The 22,038-nt window shown below is 41.6% G+C and overlaps 1 protein-coding gene across 3 annotated transcripts in view; it reads right to left on the bottom strand.

Moving 5' to 3' along the window:
• Positions 1–384: 384 nt before the first annotated feature.
• Positions 385–22,038, bottom strand: part of CRHR2 (corticotropin releasing hormone receptor 2) — a 282,276-nt gene continuing 260,622 nt past the window's right edge. For all 3 annotated transcript variants that reach the window (XM_077268032.1, XM_077268034.1, XM_077268033.1), the window contains 6 exons: positions 14,478–14,538; positions 12,820–12,892; positions 8,327–8,412; positions 7,268–7,403; positions 6,611–6,652; positions 385–2,585 (listed from right to left, as the gene is read on the bottom strand). In XM_077268032.1, the coding sequence (XP_077124147.1) occupies positions 2,445–2,585; positions 6,611–6,652; positions 7,268–7,403; positions 8,327–8,412; positions 12,820–12,892; positions 14,478–14,538 (539 nt within the window). In that variant the 3' untranslated portion in view covers positions 385–2,444. The remainder of the gene's footprint in view (positions 2,586–6,610; positions 6,653–7,267; positions 7,404–8,326; positions 8,413–12,819; positions 12,893–14,477; positions 14,539–22,038) is intronic.

The raw sequence follows: 22,038 nt of genomic DNA, 5'->3' as shown, positions 1-22,038 counted from the left end.
TTTTGTTGACCATATAAGTTACCTTTCTTTATTCTGCTATCAGTAAGCGGGCCTCTCTGTGCTAAACCTGGTTCATTTCTGTGTTTGTCATTTCCTCTTGCCTCACCGTTATTATTTGTGGGGGGCTTCTATCCAGCTTTGGGGTCCCCTTCTCTGGAGGCAAGAAAGGTCTTTTGTTTTCCTCTACTAGGGGTAGCTAGATTCTCCGGCTGGAGCGTGTCATCTAGAATCAACGTAGGAATGATCCCCGGCTACTTCTAGTGTTGGCGTTAGGAGTAGATATATGGTCAACCCAGTTACCACTGCCCTATGAGCTGGATTTTTGTATTCTGCAGACTTCCACGTACCTCTGAGACCCTCGCCATTGGGGTCATAACACGGTATCCCCGATGTCTCTACTGATCAGTAGACCCGGCGCGATATCATTGGGCTTACTAAATAGAAGTGGCATCGAAGAAGCTGGCAGGTAGGAGCACTGGCGTGGCCACCGGACCAAGGTAATATCTGTCTGCTTGACACTAAAAGTTAATCTTTCTGCCATGATACCATTCCGTTGGTCGACCATCTTGGCCGAATCTGATCAAATATTGAACACATTTTGGAATTGTTCGTTCTATCTATGAAACATTTTTTTACTGGGTCATGCAAATCTTTCGTTCACATCTATAACTTTTCACTCTACTTTTTGGGACGGCAATGGTTTTACTGTCTTCACGTCTGTGGCCTCCTTGACCAACGACACCTGAGATATCTATGAAACTTTTTAGCTTTGAACCCATCTTTCTTTTACAAATCTCTTCCTTATCATGATTGTTTGATTTTTTTTTTACTTTCTTTCAGATCCCCCCCCAAAAATTAATCCTGTGCAGCAAGGAGAGGTAGTCTCCTTCTTAAAAGAAAGAAATCCCCACTAATCTTACAACTACAGCACTGAGACAGGAAGTCAAGTGCTTGCTGGGCCACTAGAGCAAATATTACCTGTAAAACCCTCCCCAAAGGAGCCGTAAGCCGTATAAGGAGAAGTCAACATCGATTCTTTACAATTTTGCACCATTTCTTGGGATAACTTGAGCCAAAAAAGTTGCAAATGATGACACATGCCAACTTTTGTTGGCGCTCGTAAGATTAGAAAAATGCAAAGGAAAAGTGGGTGTGGATTACTGGTAGTGGGCGTGGCCTATGCTGTCACACATAATAATTAAATATTCCCAACATTCCATAGAGGATGGACCCCCATCAATCCCTAGAAGTCACATTAAAATAGCATCATGGCCATACATGTGGGCCACCGCCTCATTGTTGGTGGACCTGCCAAGTACGGCATTTTGCAGTCTCATAGACAATGAATGGTGTGGTACAGCACGTGTGGCCTCTTCATCCTGACTATTTCAGAGCCCCTCTTTCATTAAATCTGGTGTTTACAATTTTTCTGTCAGCTTATAAGTGGGTGATTTTTTTACAAAAAATATCAGCAGTCCACACTCCATAATATGTAAATTCACTAAGGCTGATAACATCGAACAATGCACTGCAAATAGAAAAAAACACATAATATCGGGTTAAAGTTCCTTTAGCCCATCTATCGCATATTTTACATAAAAAGTCCCAAAATTTGGTCTTTAACAATCCTCATTCTTATTCTGCGCCCACATATGCATCTGTCACCAGAGCTATCACCCTCCACTAAGCTTATAGGAAGAGGGGAGTTCCAAAAACATCTGTCGTATCAAACTGTTTGCTGGGAAAATGTAGCAAAATCTGTTTGTGAATTCAGCTAAGCCCCGCCCACGAGGAGCCATATCAGACAATTCTGGCCTGAAAAACAAGGATATGGTGGATCTTTTAAAAGTTAAAAGCAGCAGTAGTGGGGGGATTGATTCTCATGGTAAGGCAGATGAAAAAAGAAAACAAGAACAAACAATCCACTGATTATTAGAGACCATTTCCCTTAAAATAATCACCTATAAATAAAGACATCTTCCATTAAACGGTTAAAAACGACAACTCAGCGCTCCTTAATGTCACATTTAAGATTTCTCTTTCTACCACAATGATTTTTGGGAAGAAGATCATTTTTTTTTCCTTTTGAAATAGAAATGTACAAAGAGTTTTCCCGAACCTTTGGCACCACAATCCATGAGTATCCAGTTTATCCGCCATGCTTTACAGTTCCCGGACTGAAAAGGAGAATTCGGTCAAAGCACTTAGTTCAATCTTGAGGTTCACATAAAAAAAAACCCAAAAGGGTAGCTGTTCCACCACCGGCGCCGCCGAGCCCGGGCTTACCATAGCGTCTACATCATATTCTACGCTCGGGTTTGGGTCCTTTGTTCTGCGCCTTTCCCCCATGTTGTGTGCACTGAACATCTAATTAAGGTGAATTACATCCTCCGACATAAGAACACAAAGATAGAAGATCTCCAGAGGCCGCGGTGTTTCTGCGCTCAGATGGCCGCAGTCTGCTTTATGCTGTGAAAGCTGATCCTGGTTGGCGAGGTCGGGATGGACATAGCTCGGGCCACTCGGACCCGGAGGGAATGATGGTCTTGCCAACGATGCCACCTTTTTCTTGCGGCTGATCGAACCTAAAAAGCCAAAAAAAAACAGGTCCTCTTAGACATAAATTCTGGGGGAAAAAAAAGTATCTGACAGGCTTAGATACAGCAGCTCAGCAAACTGTATCACATCAAGAGCTTAGATACCTTAGCTCAGTAGAAAGTATCACACATGAAAAGCATAGATACACTGGCTAAACAAAACAATATACAACATGATAGACTTAGATACACTAGCTCAGCAGATAGTAAGACACATGGTGGGATTAGATACATTGGATTGTTAGCTTAGCTACACCAGCTCGCAAACAGTATCACACATAATGGTTTTAGATACATTGGCCCAGTAGACTGTATCACACATGATAGGCTTAGATGCATCAGTTCATCAGGCAGTATCACATATGATCGGCTTAGGTACAGCGTGTTTATGGCATTACAGAGCGTACGCTGCTCTGATCGCGGCTCCCGGGGTGGGCAATAATCCGCTGTTTTCTGCAGTTTGCCTTGAAGGCAGCTCAGTTAATAATCAGCGCAGATTAATAATAAATGAACGGGATAATGAATTAGAAACACTGTAATTAAATCTCAATATCGCAATTCATTCTTTCTGCAGAAATAAGCAGAGAAATAAATCCAATATCTGCACAGAGCTCACGTGTCAGGTAATCTGTAATCATGCCGACACTTAGGAGGAAAATCAATATCTGTCGGTGGGTATCTGGCACCGATACTGGGGAACTATGGGTGGTGGCACTGATACTGGGGAACTATGGGTATCTGGCACTGATGCTGGTGAACTGTGGGTGCTGGCACTGTTACTGGGAGTATATAAATGGATGGCACTGTTATGTGGTCACTATGGTGAGTTGTCAGAATAGGACGGTTATAAGTCAATATAAATGACTCAAAAATAGGGGAAGGCGGCTGTTACAGTTATAGGGACACTGAAATGCTTCCACTATTGTGGCCCTATAAATGGCTACACTTATATTGGCACTATATAAATGGCTGGCACTGTTACTCGGAGTATATAAATGGCTGGCACTGTTACTCGGAGTATATAAATGGCTGGCACTAATATTAGGGTACTATGGGTGGTGGCACTGATGCTGGGGTACTTTGGGTGGTGGCACTGATGCTGGGGAACTATGGGAGGTGGCACTGATACTGGGGAACTATGGGTGGTGGCACTGATGCTGGGGAACTTTGGTTGGTGGCACTGATGCTGGGGAACTATGGGAGGTGGCACTGATACTGGGGAACTATGGGTGGTCGCACTGATACTGGGGAACTATGGGTGGTGGCACTGATACTGGGGAACTATGGGTGGTGGCACCGATACTGGGGAAATATGGGTGGTGGCACTGATACTGGGGAACTATGGGTATCTGGCACTGATGCTGGTGAACTGTGGGTGGTGGCACTGATACTGGGGAACTATGGGTGGTGGCACTGATACTGGGGAACTATGGGTGGTCGCACTGATACTGGGGAACTATGGGTGGTCGCACTGATACTGGGGAACTATGGGTGGTGGCACTGATACTGGGGAACTATGGGTGGTGGCACTGATACTGGGGAACTATGGGTGATGGCACTGATACTGGTGAATTATGGGTATCTGGCACTGATGCTGGGGTACTATGGGTGGTGGCACTGATACTGGGGAACTATGGGTATCTGGCACTGATGCTGGGGAACTATGGGTGGTGGCACTGATACTGGGGAACTATGGGTGGTGGCACTGATACTGGGGAACTATGGGTGGTGGCACTGATACTGGGGAACTATGGGTATCTGGCACTGATGCTGGGGAACTATGGGAGGTGGCACTGATACTGGGGAACTATGGGTGGTCGCACTGATACTGGGGAACTATGGGTGGTGGCACTGATACTGGGGAACTATGGGTGGTGGCACCGATACTGGGGAAATATGGGTGGTGGCACTGATACTGGGGAACTATGGGTATCTGGCACTGATGCTGGTGAACTGTGGGTGGTGGCACTGATACTGGGGAACTATGGGTGGTGGCACCGATACTGGGGAACTATGGGTGGTGGCACTGATACTGGGGAACTATGGGTATCTGGCACTGATGCTGGTGAACTGTGGGTGGTGGCACTGATACTGGGGAACTATGGGTGGTGGCACTGATACTGGGGAACTATGGGTGATGGCACTGATACTGGTGAATTATGGGTATCTGGCACTGATGCTGGGGTACTATGGGTGGTGGCACTGATACTGGGGAACTATGGGTATCTGGCACTGATGCTGGGGAACTATGGGTGGTGGCACTGATACTGGGGAACTATGGGTGGTGGCACTGATACTGGGGAACTATGGGTGGTGGCACTGATACTGGGGAACTATGGGTATCTGGCACTGATGCTGGGGTACTATGGGTGGTGGCACTGATACTGGGGAACTATGGGTGGTGGCACTGATACTGGGGAACTATGGGTGATGGCACTGATACTGGTGAATTATGGGTATCTGGCACTGATGCTGGGGTACTATGGGTGGTGGCACTGATACTGGGGAACTATGGCTATCTGGCACTGATGCTGGGGAACTATGGGTGGTGGCACTGATACTGGGGAACTATGGGTGGTGGCACTGATACTGGGGAACTATGGGTATCTGGCACTGATGCTGGGGTACTATGGGTGGTGGCACTGATACTGGGGAACTATGGGTATCTGGCACTGATGCTGGGGAACTATGGGTATCTGGCACTGATACTGGGGAACTATGGGTATCTGGCACTGATACTGGGGAACTATGGGTGGTGGCACTGATACTGGGGAACTATGGGTATCTGGCACTGATACTGGGGAACTATGGGTATCTGGCACTGATACTGGGGAACTATGGGTGGTGGCACTGATACTGGGGAACTATGGGTATCTGGCACTGATGCTGGGGCACTGATGGCATTTTCCACTATTGTATGGACACAGGGAGTTGCCTTATTCACAGTCTGGACAGGATTGCCACAGAGGGACCATAAGTCTAATAAAAATAAAATAAATACAAATAAATTCTATAAAAAAATGTATTTTATTTTTTTTTAAATGAGAGCGGTGGACAATTTTTGTTTTTACTTCCCCTTTAGGAGACCCTTTTATCTCTACAGAAATCCCAGGATTCTAGATTTCTTCTTTCAGACTGTTACATACACACAAAAGCCCCCAAATGACGACTTCTCGATTATCCCTTAATTACTTCAATTCTGCATTTTAAGTGATCCTGACTGTAGTACGAAGCACACGGAGAAGACGGAGAATGAAAACCGCGGCCTCCGCTAATATATTATAGATTAAAAGCAGATTTATTCTTTGGTGCCAGATACCCGAGTGTCAAACAATTGAGAAGTTTTAGGTCAGAAAATTAATTTGAGACAAAGATACGAGATGAAAAATATTCTCAGAGTCTCAATCAATAAAACATTAACCATCCCGTTCTGTGTCTGTCAGTCTACGATTTGGCCTATGGAATTAAAGACGGCATGCTCTTAAAGGGAACCTCAAAAAATAAATAAAAAAATGTTGATCTTGTAAAAAAGGTCCAAATCCTCTCGGTCACATAAGAAAATATCAGTATTAGAAATAAAACATCGTAGGTCAGGGCCCTGTTTCAGGTTTTTCATTAGGGCCCAAGAGCTTTAAAGGGGTTGTCCAGGCTTGGGGTTCAAGTGTGCAGTCACTGAGTGACTGCAGAGTTGTGAATCTTCACAAGGTGAGCTTTCAGGATTCTCCTGTGCTGGGAGCTGGTGAAGTATCTGATTTGTATACATGCGGTCACGTGCCGACTAGACGTGTGAATTGAACACATCTAGTTGGAATGTGTCTGGATGTTTGCAAATCACATGACCAACCGCTCCCATTGAATCCTGACAGCGTGCACTGTGCGCACTGAGAGGATTCACAAGTCTGCAGTCACATAAACTGTTTTAGTAAATGGTTGCATTTAGGACTACATGTATCATGAATAAGTGATACAATCTGGAAGGTACTGCAAAAATACCCTTTCCCAGAATCACTTACCTCCCCATTCAGGAAGCAGTAAAATACTGATACAAAGAAACCCTGAAAGAAAAGCGACAAAGCTTGTTTAGACAAGTTGCACGGACAGGTGACGATGTGTGACTACTCTGTAAAGCGCAATAGTTGTAAATGAATATGAACAGACGCCGGTCACATTCACATTTAGGGGTCACATTCACTATAAGAGGGGGGGTCCTTTGCTTTCAGTTCCTCCAATCATTGTTTGACTTTAGGAGAAGTGTCACATGACTTTTGGCGATTTTCTATGTTTGGCCTTTTATGTCTTGTTACAACTTTTTTTTTCTTAAAATGTATCAAGTTGATAAAATAATCATTTAACTATTTATTCTAATTTCTTGATCGACTTTTATGAATCTAGTCTTGAATCTTGGTATAATGCTCAATTGCCTTTAGTAGGTGTGGGGGTTGAAGTCACACCCGGTCCCTGGGGCTTAGGGGAGCAAAAAAGCCCCTTTGGCCCAAATGAGAAATCCAATGCTATTAAAGTGCTGTGATAGTTGGGGGCTCCTTTTTGGAGATTTTGCAATGGAGTCTTTGAGCTTCAAATTAAGCCACGGGAGGGGGGGAGGGGCAGGTACAGGTTTTCCCTCCCCAACATCTTTAATTTGCATCAGTGCCTCTGATTGAATAACTTACCTGAAAAGACTGGAGAAATGAATTAAAATAAATGAACACTATCTGCGAGACGTCGTCTTCCCCCGGATTCACAAAGAACAGCATGTATGTAATTCCCAGGAGAGGGAGTAACACCAGCGTGGCCTTAACAGCTTTCCTGCAAGTCATGGACACATAGATGGAAAATTTACAAGAAAAAAAAAGGAAAATTTGGTACAAATTCTAGGACTGCGGTAGGTAAGGTGACTGTCCACAATCAGAAAAAAAGAATCCATTTACAGGTGATCACAGAAATGTGTCCTGGTAAGAGCTGGTTCACACATTATGGTCAGGTTTACTGAAATCAAGTCAATGCACCTCATTTTTGCAACATCACAACTGCAAAATTTCATTCAACCCTAAGGGAATGTTCACACAGAGGTTTTTTTAGGCGTTTTTTCCAATAAGATTCTGCGCGAAAATCCCCATAAAAAATGTTTTAAATAAGCCGCCTGCAGTGCACATGTTGTATTTTTAATGGGTGGTAAATAAAAGCATTATATCAATTCTTTGTTTTTTGTTTTTTTTTTATTGCTTTTTAAATTTGATTTTACTTGCCAGGTTTTTGTTTCTGAATTTTAACTAGAGCATAGTCTATTAAAACAGCATATATTCTAATTAAAAATGTGTCAAAAACACACTGTAAAAAGTACATCAAAAGGTTCCAAGGGGGTGGTGCAGTGCTAGGGGGTGGTGCATAACAAATGTTCCGCCCCTGAGGTCCTGCAAAGGGCATAAACATAGTATTCCAATGTTATAGTACTCTATTAATTCCAGCATGTAATACAGCAATTTCCTAAAAAAATATTCTGGTCCAGTAACTAATTATTGCTTCGTTGATTAGGGACTGAAACTTTTCATTTGTAGCAGACGACATTCACAGCCATCGGCCATTTTTATTATTTACCCTGCTGCAGATGATAAAAAAAAGTGCTGATCCCATCCACAACCGAAAGGTCAAAACTATAATGTCACCTTGATAAATTGTCTATATTCTGTCTCTGTTCCTTCACATTGACGTCCACCACCTAGAATGCTCACCTGTACTGTATGGTCTCTGATGTGGTCGAAGCTCGTAGTTTTGTCATTAATATTCTCACAATGTTGAATAAAAATACAAAATTGATCTAAAAAATATAAAAAAGAGAAAATGTTATACTACAAGACCCAGCATGCAGCACCTGTATGCACTTTCCAGAAGTACGGGTGATGTTTGCCGGTATATTCCTATAAGGTAAAGTAAACTGATTAAAGTACCTTCCTCCATTTTAAGATATATTTAATTATTGTATCAGCCATAGAAGGATCATATGACCTCAGGCCCGAACATAGGGGCTTCTTTATAAAGCTTTGCGGCCATCATATCTTATAGTATAAGCTGCCAATCAGGAGGGACTGTCATAGCCTGTACAAAAGCCAAGGCAGGGAATGCAGCAGTTATTTTTTATGGACAATCTGGGAAGTGAGAGGACGTCACAGGGAGAGAAAGGGATAAACCACTTAATAAACTGTACAGATAGTGTGTGACAACATAGCAGTATAGAAGACTAATGTGTGAGTAAAAGGAAGTAATATAAAGCTAATTAATAGGGAGCGAGATACAGGAGAGTCACTGAATATGAAGCAGGAGAGTCACTGTGTGTGTGACTCAGGGCACAGAATGGGGCATGTAGATGGCAGCCGCTGCTTGCTTGATCAGTGTGGTTATAGTACAACTTCAATCCCACCTCATATATACGTCTTTCAGGACAATTTGAGGCTTTGGTTTACGACAAATCAATTTACTGTGAACCACATTTTCCAAAAAAACTTGGTGAATTTGTATTTTATGATATCCACTCATCACTGCAGTCATATATCAGTGCCTTCCTTCCATCAGAGGCTTTAATGTGCGGATTTGACACATTGTAGCACCGTATGGCGGTATTATTTATGTAGCCATCATATTTTATAATGCATATATTTAGCTTAATTATCTTTGTCATTATTGCGGTCTGGCAATTAATCACGTGTTGTATGCTGTCCACGTATGTTGTATGCTGTCCGCAGGGGCCCATAAAGGCAAGCGGGGCCCAAGGGCATGTAAACACATCTCCATCCTCTGAAGCTCGAGTTGTCCAGTCATTTACTGGCACTGCTAATCCTGATGCTAAGTACCATCATACACGCTACCAGCATACATTTTTGCAAATACATAAATTACCTAGTTTGTGGATAAGAACCAAAAAGTTTTATACGTTTCACTTTTAGACTTTTTATTGCCAATTGGTAAATAAAAAGAAATAAGAAAAATAATTAATTCCTGTAGAAATCCAGAAACAGCGTCCATAAATCGAGGGCTGATTTATACCACTTGTTTTCGTCTTACTCCTCGGGACGGCGATGCTCGGAATGTGATATTCTCAAAACGTATTTTACGAAAAGTGAAATTCTAATAAAATATTTTTCAATATTGCCCCTGATTGAAGAGTCCAGTACGACGTCTCTCAGAGCCCAGAAATGTCTCACCCACAAGGACACACTCCGCATCTCATATAATTTAATGCAGGGAAAATAATCGCCATCAATAAAAATGACTGGAAGAAACATTCTGCTTATTTACTGGGCTGCGTTCAGCCCTTGAGGGATTATTCATCGAATGTAAAACACAAGGTCGCTGGATCCTCGGCAATAAACGGAGAATAAACTGTGATGGAAATAATGAAGGAATGCTCGGAATCATCGATGTCGCTTCTGATTGGAATGGGCAGAAATACGGGCAACCTCCAGTTATGGGCTCCAGGACTTGGAAGTACCCATACAGCGGTTTAAAAAAAGTTTTGATTTTAAAGGGTTCAAAAACATGGCATGGCCACAAATACGGGCACTCCCGTTCATCACGTCTACATGGGCTATAGAACTTTCAGGGATTGATAGAACTTTTTCAAAAACTTTGGAACTTCCTCCCCACTCATCACATTCATAGTGGTTTGACACCATTAACTAATAAGTGTAACTTTTTAAAAACTCTTTGATTGGAAAGAATCAGGCAAAACCACTTCAACGATATAACTTTTAACATTTTTTAAGTCTTAATAAGTTACATTGGTGTAAAAGTCCTGGAGTCCATACAGATGTGACGATATTTTTGGCCATGCACGGTTTTTGAACCGGCCTTTTTAATCAAAAGTTAAAAAGAAAGTGGCAACATTGATTTAATTAAGAAAAAGGATCTATCAAAAACAACGCAAGGAGAAAAATATGTGCAACTCCTACTCCATAGATCTATAGGGGCTTGGAAAACTTTTGCAAAATTTAGCTTTTAAATGGAAAATTCAAAAGAAATGTAAAGCCAAAAATATGTGCACCCCACTCACCACAATTAACATATTAGGAACTTTTGATTGGAAGGGCTGTTCCGTAAATTCTGCGCAGCTAAAAATATATAAACCCTTTTCACGACATTTATCTGTTCTTGAGTAGTTTGATTTGCCTTGTGATTTCTATTAGAAAAGTTACGAGTGCAATCACTGCTTCAACAAAGGCACTTAACCAAAAATAAGTACACCCTGCAGTCCTCACATCTATATGGGCTCGATAAAGATTTCAGTCTAGAGCAATGGACATTAATAGGCTTATTTCTCACCCCATTGTACTCTTGTAGCTCATTTTTGGTATCTTTGATTTTTTTTCATTCTTTTTTTTGGTCCGTCATGTGCCAACAAACTGCCCATATTTCTTCCATGGACCCCATTGAAGAGACATTTTCTAGTCTTGATTTCCTCTCTAGTTAAAGGGGCTGTCCAGGCTTGGGACTCAAGTCTGCACTCCCTTTATGTGATTTGAGACGTATAAATCCTCACAGCGTGCACACTGAATAATGTTAGGATTCTGCGGTGCTGGCATTAGGGGTGGGTGATCATGTGACCATAAGTATTCGTTATGCATACTTCCAGCCACATTCCGACTAGACTTGTCCAGACTTTCTCAAATCACTTGTATTGAGCGAGGTCAAGCATGTCTGCTTGGCACTGCAAAATCCTGACAGCGCACAGTGTGCACATAGAGTGACTGCAGACTTGTGAATTCTTACACCATGCATGCTGTCAGGATTCTCCAATGCTGGTGTTAGGAGTGGGCGGTCATGTGACCACAAGTATTCGCTATGCATACTTTCGCCCATATTCCGACTAGACTTTTCCGGCCTCGCTCAATTCACTTGTATAGAGTGAGATTAAGCATGTCTAGTTGGCACCGCAGAATCCTGACAGCGTGCAGTGTGCACATAGAGTGACTGCAGACTTGTGCCCCAAGCCTGGACAACCCCTTTAATGACCATATAAACAATTTTCATCCATTGGATTAGGCATCACTGTCACGGATGTGTCTGTCTGCAGAAGGTCGCAGCAGTTTGCTTTGCAGACTTCTGCCTGGTCCTTCTGACGGTAGGACCCACTGGCTACCTCCCCGGCTCTAATGGTCACACCTGGATCTGGGTGCTTATAACTCCCAACTTCCTGTTGGGAGTTGCGGGTGTTATTTTATATTTGCCCTTCCCTGTTGAGGCTTGGAGCTCCAGCAGTCAGCTAGCATTCTCTTTGCAGTTTAAAGGACAGCGGTGTTTCTCTCTGAGTCTACTCAAGCTAAGTTTCCCCTTGTTTTATGTATCCTAGCTGTCTTTAGTGTTAGTGATGTTCAACCAGCGTTCACCCCTTCCTTCCCTAAGCAGGGCTTACCGTTAGGGTCTGACAGGGATTAGGTATCCTTTTCAGCGATAGGTGCGGATCCTATTTAGGGTCTCTTAGGGCAGAAAGGGTGACATTAGATCTGCCTAGGGATTTCCACTCCCCGTTTCCCTAGTGTTGAGCCCCCTTTCCCTTATCCCTTTGTGTTGCCCTTAGTCTGTCATACACTGTGCAATCACTCACTGAGGTCACAAAATCCTAATGCAAATACAACCCAAAAACAAGCGTAATAAAAAACATACGATAGATAAAAAGCAATATCAGCCAAGCTTTTCTCTTTAGTATTAATTTCAGAGAGGAGATATTTTTTATGGGAATTTTCCACGTGGCTGATTTACTCCTATTTTTCCTATTATTTTTTTCTGAAATCTTTCTTTTTTTATCCTGGCTTTTTATTTCAAGACATTTTACCACAAGGTGCAATTATGATACTGATAGCTCCTGTATTAGTATGTAATTCTGACTATAAATATCCTCGCACAAGTTTTTCCTTTATTGTCCTGTATTTTTTTAATCTATTTAGAAATGTATTATTATCATTGCTCATATACTTTTTTTTACTTAAGGCTAAAGTGAATCCAATAAGCGGAAAGTAGGACAATTGTTTGCTTATATTACTTTTATTTCCGTCACATTGTTTTACACTTTATTTTGCTTACATTTTTATTACCCAATTATACTGCAATATTTCCAGCAGATCCTGGAAGGTGAATATTGCTAATGTGCACTAGATAATGTTTGTTTGAGATCGAGTAAACAGGGAAAAAAATATCTGCTCTTGTTCAAATAGAAAAAGAAATTGCAACTTACAAGAAGGACGAGGATGACAGGTCCTTGATAAATATAATCAATGTACTTTCCTGGCCCTTTTCCAATCCAGCATCTGAAAAAAAAATGTGATAAATAACGAACATTCAAGTGTTTCCATATATGTACAAAAATGTATATACAGTAATATTGTCACTAAGTACAAATACATAACTACTATAATACTGCCCCTATGTACAAGAATATAACTACTATAATACTGCCCCTATGTACAAGAATATAACTACTATAATACTGCTCCTATGTACAAGAATATAACTACTATAATACTGTCCCTATGTACAAGAATAAAACTACTATAATACTGCTCCTATGTACAAGAATATAACTACTATAATACTGCTCCTATGTACAAGAATATAACTACTATAATACTGCCCCTATGTACAAGAATATAACTACTATAATACTGCCCCTATGTACAAGAATATAACTACTATAATACTGCTCCTATGTACAAGAATATAACTACTATAATACTGCCCCTATGTACAAGAATATAACTACTATAATACTGCCCCTATGTACAAGAATAAAACTACTATAATACTGCTCCTATGTACAAGAATATAACTACTATAATACTGCTCCTATGTACAAGAATATACCTACTATAATACTGCCCCTATGTACAAGAATATCACTACTATAATACTGCTCCTATGTACAAGAATATAACTACTATAATACTGCCCCTATGTACAAGAATATAACTACTATAATACTGCTCCTATGTACAAGAATATAACTACTATAATACTGCTCCTATGTACAAGAATATACCTACTATAATACTGCCCCTATGTACAAGAATATAACTACTATAATACTGCCCCTATGTACAAGAATATAACTTCTATAATACTGCTCCCTATGTTCAATAATATAACTACTATAATACTGCCCCTATGTACAAGAATATAACTACTATAATACTGCCCCTATGTACAAGAATATAACTGCTATAATACTGTTCCTATGTACAAGAATATAACTACTATAATACTGCTCCTATGTACAAGAATATAACTACTATAATACTGCCCCTACGTACAAGAATATAACTACTATAATACTGCTCCGATGTACAAGTATATAACTACTATAATACTGCTCCTATGTACAAGAATATAACTATTATAATACTGTCCCTATGTACAAGAATATAACTACTATAATACTGCCCCTATGTACAAGAATATAACTACTGTAATACTGCCCCTATGTACAAGAATATAACTACTATCATACTACTCCTATGTACAAGAATATAACTACTATAATACTGCCCCTATGTACAAGAATATAACTACTATAATACTGCTCCTATGTACAAGAATATAACTACTATAATACTGCTCCTATGTACAAGAATATAACTACTATAATACTGCCCCTATGTACAAGAATATAACTACTATAATACTGCTCCTATGTACAAGAATATAACTACTATAATACTGCCCCTTTGTACAAGAATATAACTACTATAATACTGACCCTATGTACAAGCATATAACTACTATAATACTGCTCCCTATGCACAAGAATATAACTACTATAATACTGCCCCTATGTACAAGAATATAACTACTATAATGCTGCCCCCAATGTGGTAAAACATAAACATATAAACTTACTGCTCGTTCTCGTTGCACAGCTTCCCTATAGCCCAGGCGATTATTATGGGACATGGAATACCTAGAAACACACAAATGCAGGAATTCTCATTAATGTTGGATATAGATACACCGTATGTTGTGCCTCTTGTATACTGCAGTTGCTTATCGTTTCCGATGTTTTGAAGGTTTTGTAAGCTACTATCAATTTATGATGTCGTTTTTGATTGCTGCTCTGCTGCACACATTCATCTCTTTTGTGTACGGCTCGGAGCAGCTAATTAGATGCAATTATCCAGCACTCTAAAGAAAATTACCCTGATTTATGACTTGGATCAACAACTAAGAAAACCTAACGAAAGTTGACAGAGTTCCAGAACATGTGCGCTGTGTATGGGGGAAGTGCTCCGGTCACCTCCTTTTCTACAATTATGAGGGCTGGGGTCGTTCCAGCAGAGGGAAGCTATATGTTTTCTCATAGGGGATCTGTGATTCAGAAAACACATTGTCTACCATCCAATTCGTAGTTTCTAGAGGGAGAGACCGCAATCAGCATCAAGAAGAAGGATTTCCCTCTATGGTGGACCCGACATGGCCATGCATTACATGGACAGCAGATTGTTCGGAAAGAGTGCTGTGCAATACTTTACACCATACTAATACACCTCACCACTTGCACGTTTGACCCGCTCCCGTCCCACCTAATCCCTAACCTTGCCACGGTCTTCAACCCTAACACACCTCTTCAACTCTTCAACCTCTCACTCACAACTGGTGTCTTCCCCTCATCCTTCAAACATGCCTCCATCACACCCATCCTCAAAAAGCCCTCCCTCAACCCATCCTCTGTATCTAGCTATCGCCCTATATCTCTTCTCCCTTATGCCTCAAAACTACTGGAACAACACGTCCATCTTGAACTGTCCTCCCACCTCTCCTCCTGCTCCCTCTTTGACCGGTTACAATCTGGCTTCCAACCCCATCACTCAACTGAAACTGCCCTAACTAAAGTCACCAATGATCTACTAACTGCCAGGAGCAAGCGACACTACTCTGTCCTTCTTCTCCTGGACCTGTCTTCTGCCTTTGACACTGTGGACCACTCCCTTCTGCTGCAGATCCTCTCATCTCTTGGCATCACAGACTTGGCCCTATCCTGGATCTCATCATATCTAACAGACCGGACATTCAGTGTCTCTCCCCCCCACACCACCTCCTCACCTCGCCCCTTGTCTGTTGGTGTTCCCCAAGGCTCTGTTCTAGGACCCCTACTCTTCTCCATCTACACCTTCGGCCTGGGACAGCCCATAGAATCCCACAGTATGCAGTACCATCTCTATGCCAATGACACGCAGATCTACCTATCCGGACCTGACCTCACCTCCTTATTGACCAAAATCCCGCACTGTCTGTCTGCTATCTCAGCCTTCTTTTCTGCTCGATTTCTAAAACTGAACATGGACAAAGCAGAATTCATCATCTTTCCCCCATCTCGCTCTACCCCTCCACCAGACCTATCCATCAATGTCAATGGCTGCTCACTTTCCCCAGTCCCACATGCCCGGTGCCTCGGGGTAATCCTTGACTCTGATCTCTCTTTCAAGCCACATATCAAAGCCCTTGCTTCCTCCTGCCATCTCAAACTCAAAAATATTTAATGGATCCGCACATTCCTTGACCACGAAACTACAAAAACGCTAGTGCACGCCCTCATCATCTCCCACCTTGAGAACTGCAACCTCCTACTCTCTGGCCTCCCCTCTAGCACTCTGGCACCTCTCCAATCCATCCTACACTCTGCTGCCCGACTAATCTACCTGTCTCCCCACTATTCCCCAGCCTCTCCCCTATGCCAAGCCCTTCACTGGCTTCTAATCACCCAGAGACTCCAGTTCAAAACCCTCACAATGACGTACAAAGCCATCCACAACCTGTCTCCTCCATACATCTGTGATATCGTCTCCCGATACTTTCCTACACGCAACCTCCGATCCTCACAAGATTTCCTTCTCTACTCCCCTCTTATCTCCTGTTCCCACAATCGCATACAAGATTTATCTCGTGCTTCCCCCATACTCTGGAACTCTCTACCCCAACACATCAGACTCTCGCCTACCATAGAAACCTTCAAAAAGAACCTGAAGACCCACCTCTTCCGACAAGCCTACAGCCTGCAGTGATCCTGAACTTACTGAACCGCCGGACAACCAGCTCTGCCCTCTCCTAGTGTATCCTCACACATCCCCTGCAGACTGTGAGCCCTCGCGTACAGGGTCCTCCCTTCTGTACCTGTTAGTGCCTTGTTTTTTGCTCATGTTTAATGTATTTGTCTATATTTGCCCCCTTTTCACATGTAAAGCGCCATGGAATAAATGACGCTATAAAAAAATATATAATAATGATAAATTGATAAATAATAACTTGTCCTGTGGAGGCGCTGTATTATTTATCCATTAGCATTCTATTACAATTTTATCATTATAAACTATTAATTTACTATGTGATGTCTCTACAGTGATCTCCCTGTATGAGGCTCTCATCTGGAACGTTACAATGTATCAGAAGCTGCAGATCCATACTCCAACTGCAGCCAGGAAACGTTTTTCTCTTTTGATGATATATTTTAATGCTATGTTCTGTGTATCCGCTGCCAAATCAATTTCCTCCATTTTCAGAGTGTAACTGAATTGAGCAGGAAGATTATTTATTAGTCCTTGTGACCATTTCAAATCTTATATTTTAGGTTTTTGCTATTACTTGATTTCTTTTAATGAAATTAAATTACTACTTTTAGATTGGCCGCACATTAAGAATCTTCAAAAACACTTTATAAAGCATCCAACTATTACAATGTTTAATCTTACAAATGACCTAAATAATTGAATATGTATTCTTAACTTTTTACACAATTTTACAGAGTAATGTAATGTATGTACACAGTGACTGCACCAGCAGAATAGTGAGCGCAGCTCTGGGGTATAATACAGGATGTAACTGCAGATCTTTTCCCCCTTTAGTTAATTCCCTGATTCCATGAGGATATGTCTGTCATTCTAAAACTATACATATATAGAAGTTTTATAAGATGTATTGGCACATCTGTACAGATGGAACAGTCGTGATGACCAACTGTTCCATTATAATCAGTCTATATGTTTGCGTTCTGTCCTCCACACAGTCACCAGCTGCCCAGCGTTGAGTTCTCCCACACGTGGATTTCGTTGTTACTGGAGAGACCCCCAGACACAGCTGCTGCTCTCACCTCTTATTAGATAAAGCTGCGTTTTATGGATCAGATTTTAGAGCTCCGACCCAAGATTCATCCTGATGGGTGTGGAGACTGGAGAGGGACTTAATGCTGCTCCTTGAAGACTCAGTATAGAATGTTATTCACAGGAGAGGTAAATTTAGGACATTTAAGAAATGGCCTAAATATGTTATTTAAAAGGAGACTGGACAGAGGCTTTCTACCCTGGACTCTGCGCAGATTGTGGAGAACTCATCACCAACAATGATACACCAATAAATAGATACAAAAAGATAAAGCCGGCAACACCCCAATAGTTACCAATACAATGGACGTTATGTAGCCCGTGTGGCGTGGAGATGTTGTGGCAGCAATGAGCCTTTCTCAAGCAGTGAAACCGGTAAACATCAGAAAATATATCTAGGGACATTTCATCATTGTGAAATCGATAAATTATTTACAAAATAAATGTAAGAACACAACATTAGAATTTGTGCAACCCATGCATATATTCAATTCATCCTATATAAAGTGCTGACATCATAAAAGGCATGGCGTAGATGTAAAAACATGATTATTTGTGCACAAATACATAATTGATATAATCATCAGATCATGTGTTTTATAATGAAATATAACTCCTCCACATATGTTTTATCACAATGCCTATGTCACGAGTGTGTCACGCCAACCTGGGAGATCTAGGGTAGAAGATCACTACTTATTATGATTGCAGATCTTCCATTTAGCCTGTGTATTTGGATCCTATATTAAAAGAATTTGGTTTCCTTTGGTGCTGAAGAGGTTAAGAACCCTTTCTATACTGGTCAGAAACATACAGCTCCATTTCAGCAGCTTCTGATCTGGTTGTTAACTCTTCCTATTTGTCTGCTTTTTCTATTTTTATAGAATTTTGCAAAAGATGGATGTTTTTGCATGGGAGGCCCTGCACCCGCATTGGACCTGCTAAAGTGTGCCATTCCAATTTCCATTTTAAGATAGCTAAATAGATAAAAGATAGATAGATAGATAGATAGATAGATAGATAGATAGATAGATAATTAGATACATGATAGATAGATGATAGATGGATAATAGATAGATGATAGATGGATAATAGATAAACAATAGAGAGATAGATAATAGATAGATAGGTAATAGATAGATAAAAGATAGATGATAGATAGAAAGATAGATAATAGATAGATAATAGATAGATGATAGATGATAGATAACAGATAGATAATAGATAATAGATAATAGATAGATAATAGATCACAGATAGATAATAGATGATAGATAATAGATAGATAGATAGATAGATAGATAGATAATACATAGACAAAAAAAACCTGACCAGCACCTCCCAAGCGTGAATAGGTACAAGCTGTAGTGACTGTAACATATGTATAAAAAGCTCAGCAGCTTTCTGCGAATGCCAAGACCTATCATGTCAATGGAAGTAACAACTTGAATGGGCAAGTAGAATTGGTAGAGAACAGCTGCAGGTGAATGGGAGGAGGGCAGCCTCAGAGCAGAGGGGGCCACACCAGCTGTTCTCAACCAACTCTACTTGCCCATTCACATTGTAGGCTTGCAGCCCAGGAGACATGTTTGTTTGTCCATTATTGTCGGCTTTTTAGCCCGAAAGTAGCATGTACAGTACAGTAGGTTAGGGAAGGGTTATGATAGGACTCATCAGAGAAGAGTCACCTTGCCGTGGTTGATGGGCACACCACACATGAATTGGCCAATTTATGCGCTAAGAACCTTCGCTTTTTTTGTAAGTACATCTTGCTGAGGGACAATGTGGTTGGAAGTTGTTATTGCCATTGACACTATATGTCTTGGCATTCGCAGAGTGCAGCTGTGCTATCCTGACCCTGGTTGTGCCAGATGCCATTTGGGAAGTCCTGCCCACTGCGTCATAGCCTTCGGTCTGTGTTGCCCGCCCTGTGGCCTAGAGAATACACTTCAGGAGGCCGTCAGTAGCAGCATTATTAGGCTGAGAACACGTCCTCCTCGCCTACAGCCATACTGGTCATAGCTCCGGAGCTCACAGAGGAGGGATGAGATGATATGAGGCAGGATAATTAGTGATTGTCCTGGGGCTGGACCACCCTGCCTAACAACCATAATGGGTCATAGGGGCAGCTAGTATGAAGGGGACAAATGTACACACCGATGAGGGGGGTTAGCTTGTGCCTGTGCTGCCCCTATACGCCCCCAATATCTGTATCATTTATGCCCTTATTCTACTGAGTTATTCATATACTGAACCCCTTTATTAATTTGTCTTAACTCCAGTACATAAACATAAGTGAATCCTGTGTTTCCTGAGTCCGTTATTATAGTTTTCAATTTTATCGTGCTCCATAAAACAATTTCCTAATACGACAGGTTACACCAGAATCAAAATGTTTAATGTTTTTCAGAAATGTGCTTTATCTTGAAGGCGCCGACTGAGCTCAATTATATAAAAATGATTTTGGATCTGGTCCATTTCTGCAGGCGGATGTGATGTGCTGCAGATTCTTAGTGGCGGCGTGTGCTACATGATGTGCAGACCTATGTCTGATGGGAGACTGGGGCTGTCGTGTTCCCCAGGAGACCCCGACACAAGGCTGGGACAATCCAATGCTTGAGCTGCCTACAGAAGGGTGATGAGTTTACATAGCACCATTCCCTGAATTCCTATGACTGCTCCCACCACAGACTGATCAACTGATACAATGATCATTAAGAAGCCCCCGCTGCCTCGCCATATTGGGCTCATTGAATCCCACCAAACAACACCACCGCATAATGTCCAAATAATACCACCATATAATGCTGGACGCAAAACACAACATAAAATAATCAAAAAAAGAGCAGCATTGTGCTCAAATAATACCAAAGTATAATAGTCGAATAACTCCACCATATTCTGCCCAAAGTGGAACACAATATAGCGATCAATGAGTAACACAACAATAAACGTGCTTAAAGAGTAACGAAAGTTTTATTTATTTTTATTTTCATTCATTTTTTAACTAGAAATGTTATTTGGATACATTTTGTAATAAAGTTAATTACTTGATTTTGTTGCCTTTATGCATTAAATAAATGGTGAAGTGTGCGGTCCCGAGTGCATAGATCCATACATAGCTATGGGTGCGGGAGGAGCAGAGCCTCCATAGTGGGCACTGCTCTCATTGTACAAAGCCGGCTCTGTGCAGGACTCGCACTGTGGCTGCAGAGCGTTCTCCTCTCCGCACCTTGTGTAGAAGAGAACCTGCTACAGTCATGGTTGTCCCTGGGGTCCTACACTGCTGATTGTCCCACAAGCGCTCCCAACCCCCCGCTCCTGCACAGCGCCCTCACTGTGGTGATAGGTGCCACTGGAGCCGCTCCAATCCCTCTTATCCATGGTCTGCCCCTATACATATATATATATATATATATATATATATATATATACACACACACACATATATATATATATATATACTGTATACATATATACACATACACATATCTTCCAATTTTCCAATACTCTTGAATTAATGGTGCTTTCCAAATAAATAATAATAGTGTAATGATACAACCACAGTGAGAGCGCTCTGCAAGATTAGGGGTCTCAGAGTACTTGTGGATAAAAAACAAATAGTCAGTCCTTGACCCCAGGGATGAGCATGACTGTTAAGGTGCTTTCACATTGCGCTTTGGTCCCCGTTCAGTTGCCCCTTTGGGCCTTAAGTCCAAACCCCCTGTGAAACGGGATTCGGACCTATGCGCTGATGGGGTCATAGACTATAATGGTACTGAGAGAGTGAATGTGCAGTCTGGGGTGTGTAGCTTTCGGGCATATATGGCTTCTGAAGGTGGATGCCCAGTTGCAGTCTACTATGTCTGTGTGTCCGTCTCCAGTAGGGGTACACACACGGAAATAATGCATGTGTGTGCTCTGTCGGCACCATTATAGTCTATGGCCCCATTGGCGCTTATGTCCGATTCTCGTTTAGCGGGGGGAGGTTCGGACTTAAAGCACGACGGGTCTTCCATGTTCTCCTCTACACAAGGGAGAGCACTGTGCAGAGCCGGACCCTGCGCTCATCTCGCTGTGGCTGCTATATATGAAGAGAGCGTGCAAACAATGGAGACTCCGCTCCCCCCACACTTATAGCTATAGTCTGTGGATCTATCCACTCGGTTAAACACACTTCTGTATCTATTTTCTGCAGCAGAACAAAGTACCGTAATTGACCCTTTTAAAGTGTATTGAAATTTCATTATCAGTTTATAAAATGAAAAAAAGTAACTCAAAATAAAAGTTTTATTACTTTTTAAAGTATA

Source organism: Ranitomeya variabilis, chromosome 6, assembly GCF_051348905.1.
Source record: "Ranitomeya variabilis isolate aRanVar5 chromosome 6, aRanVar5.hap1, whole genome shotgun sequence".
Taxonomy (NCBI): domain Eukaryota; kingdom Metazoa; phylum Chordata; class Amphibia; order Anura; family Dendrobatidae; genus Ranitomeya; species Ranitomeya variabilis.
The sequence above is the reverse complement of the archived record's forward strand: the minus strand, read 5'-3'. Positions and strand labels throughout refer to the sequence as shown.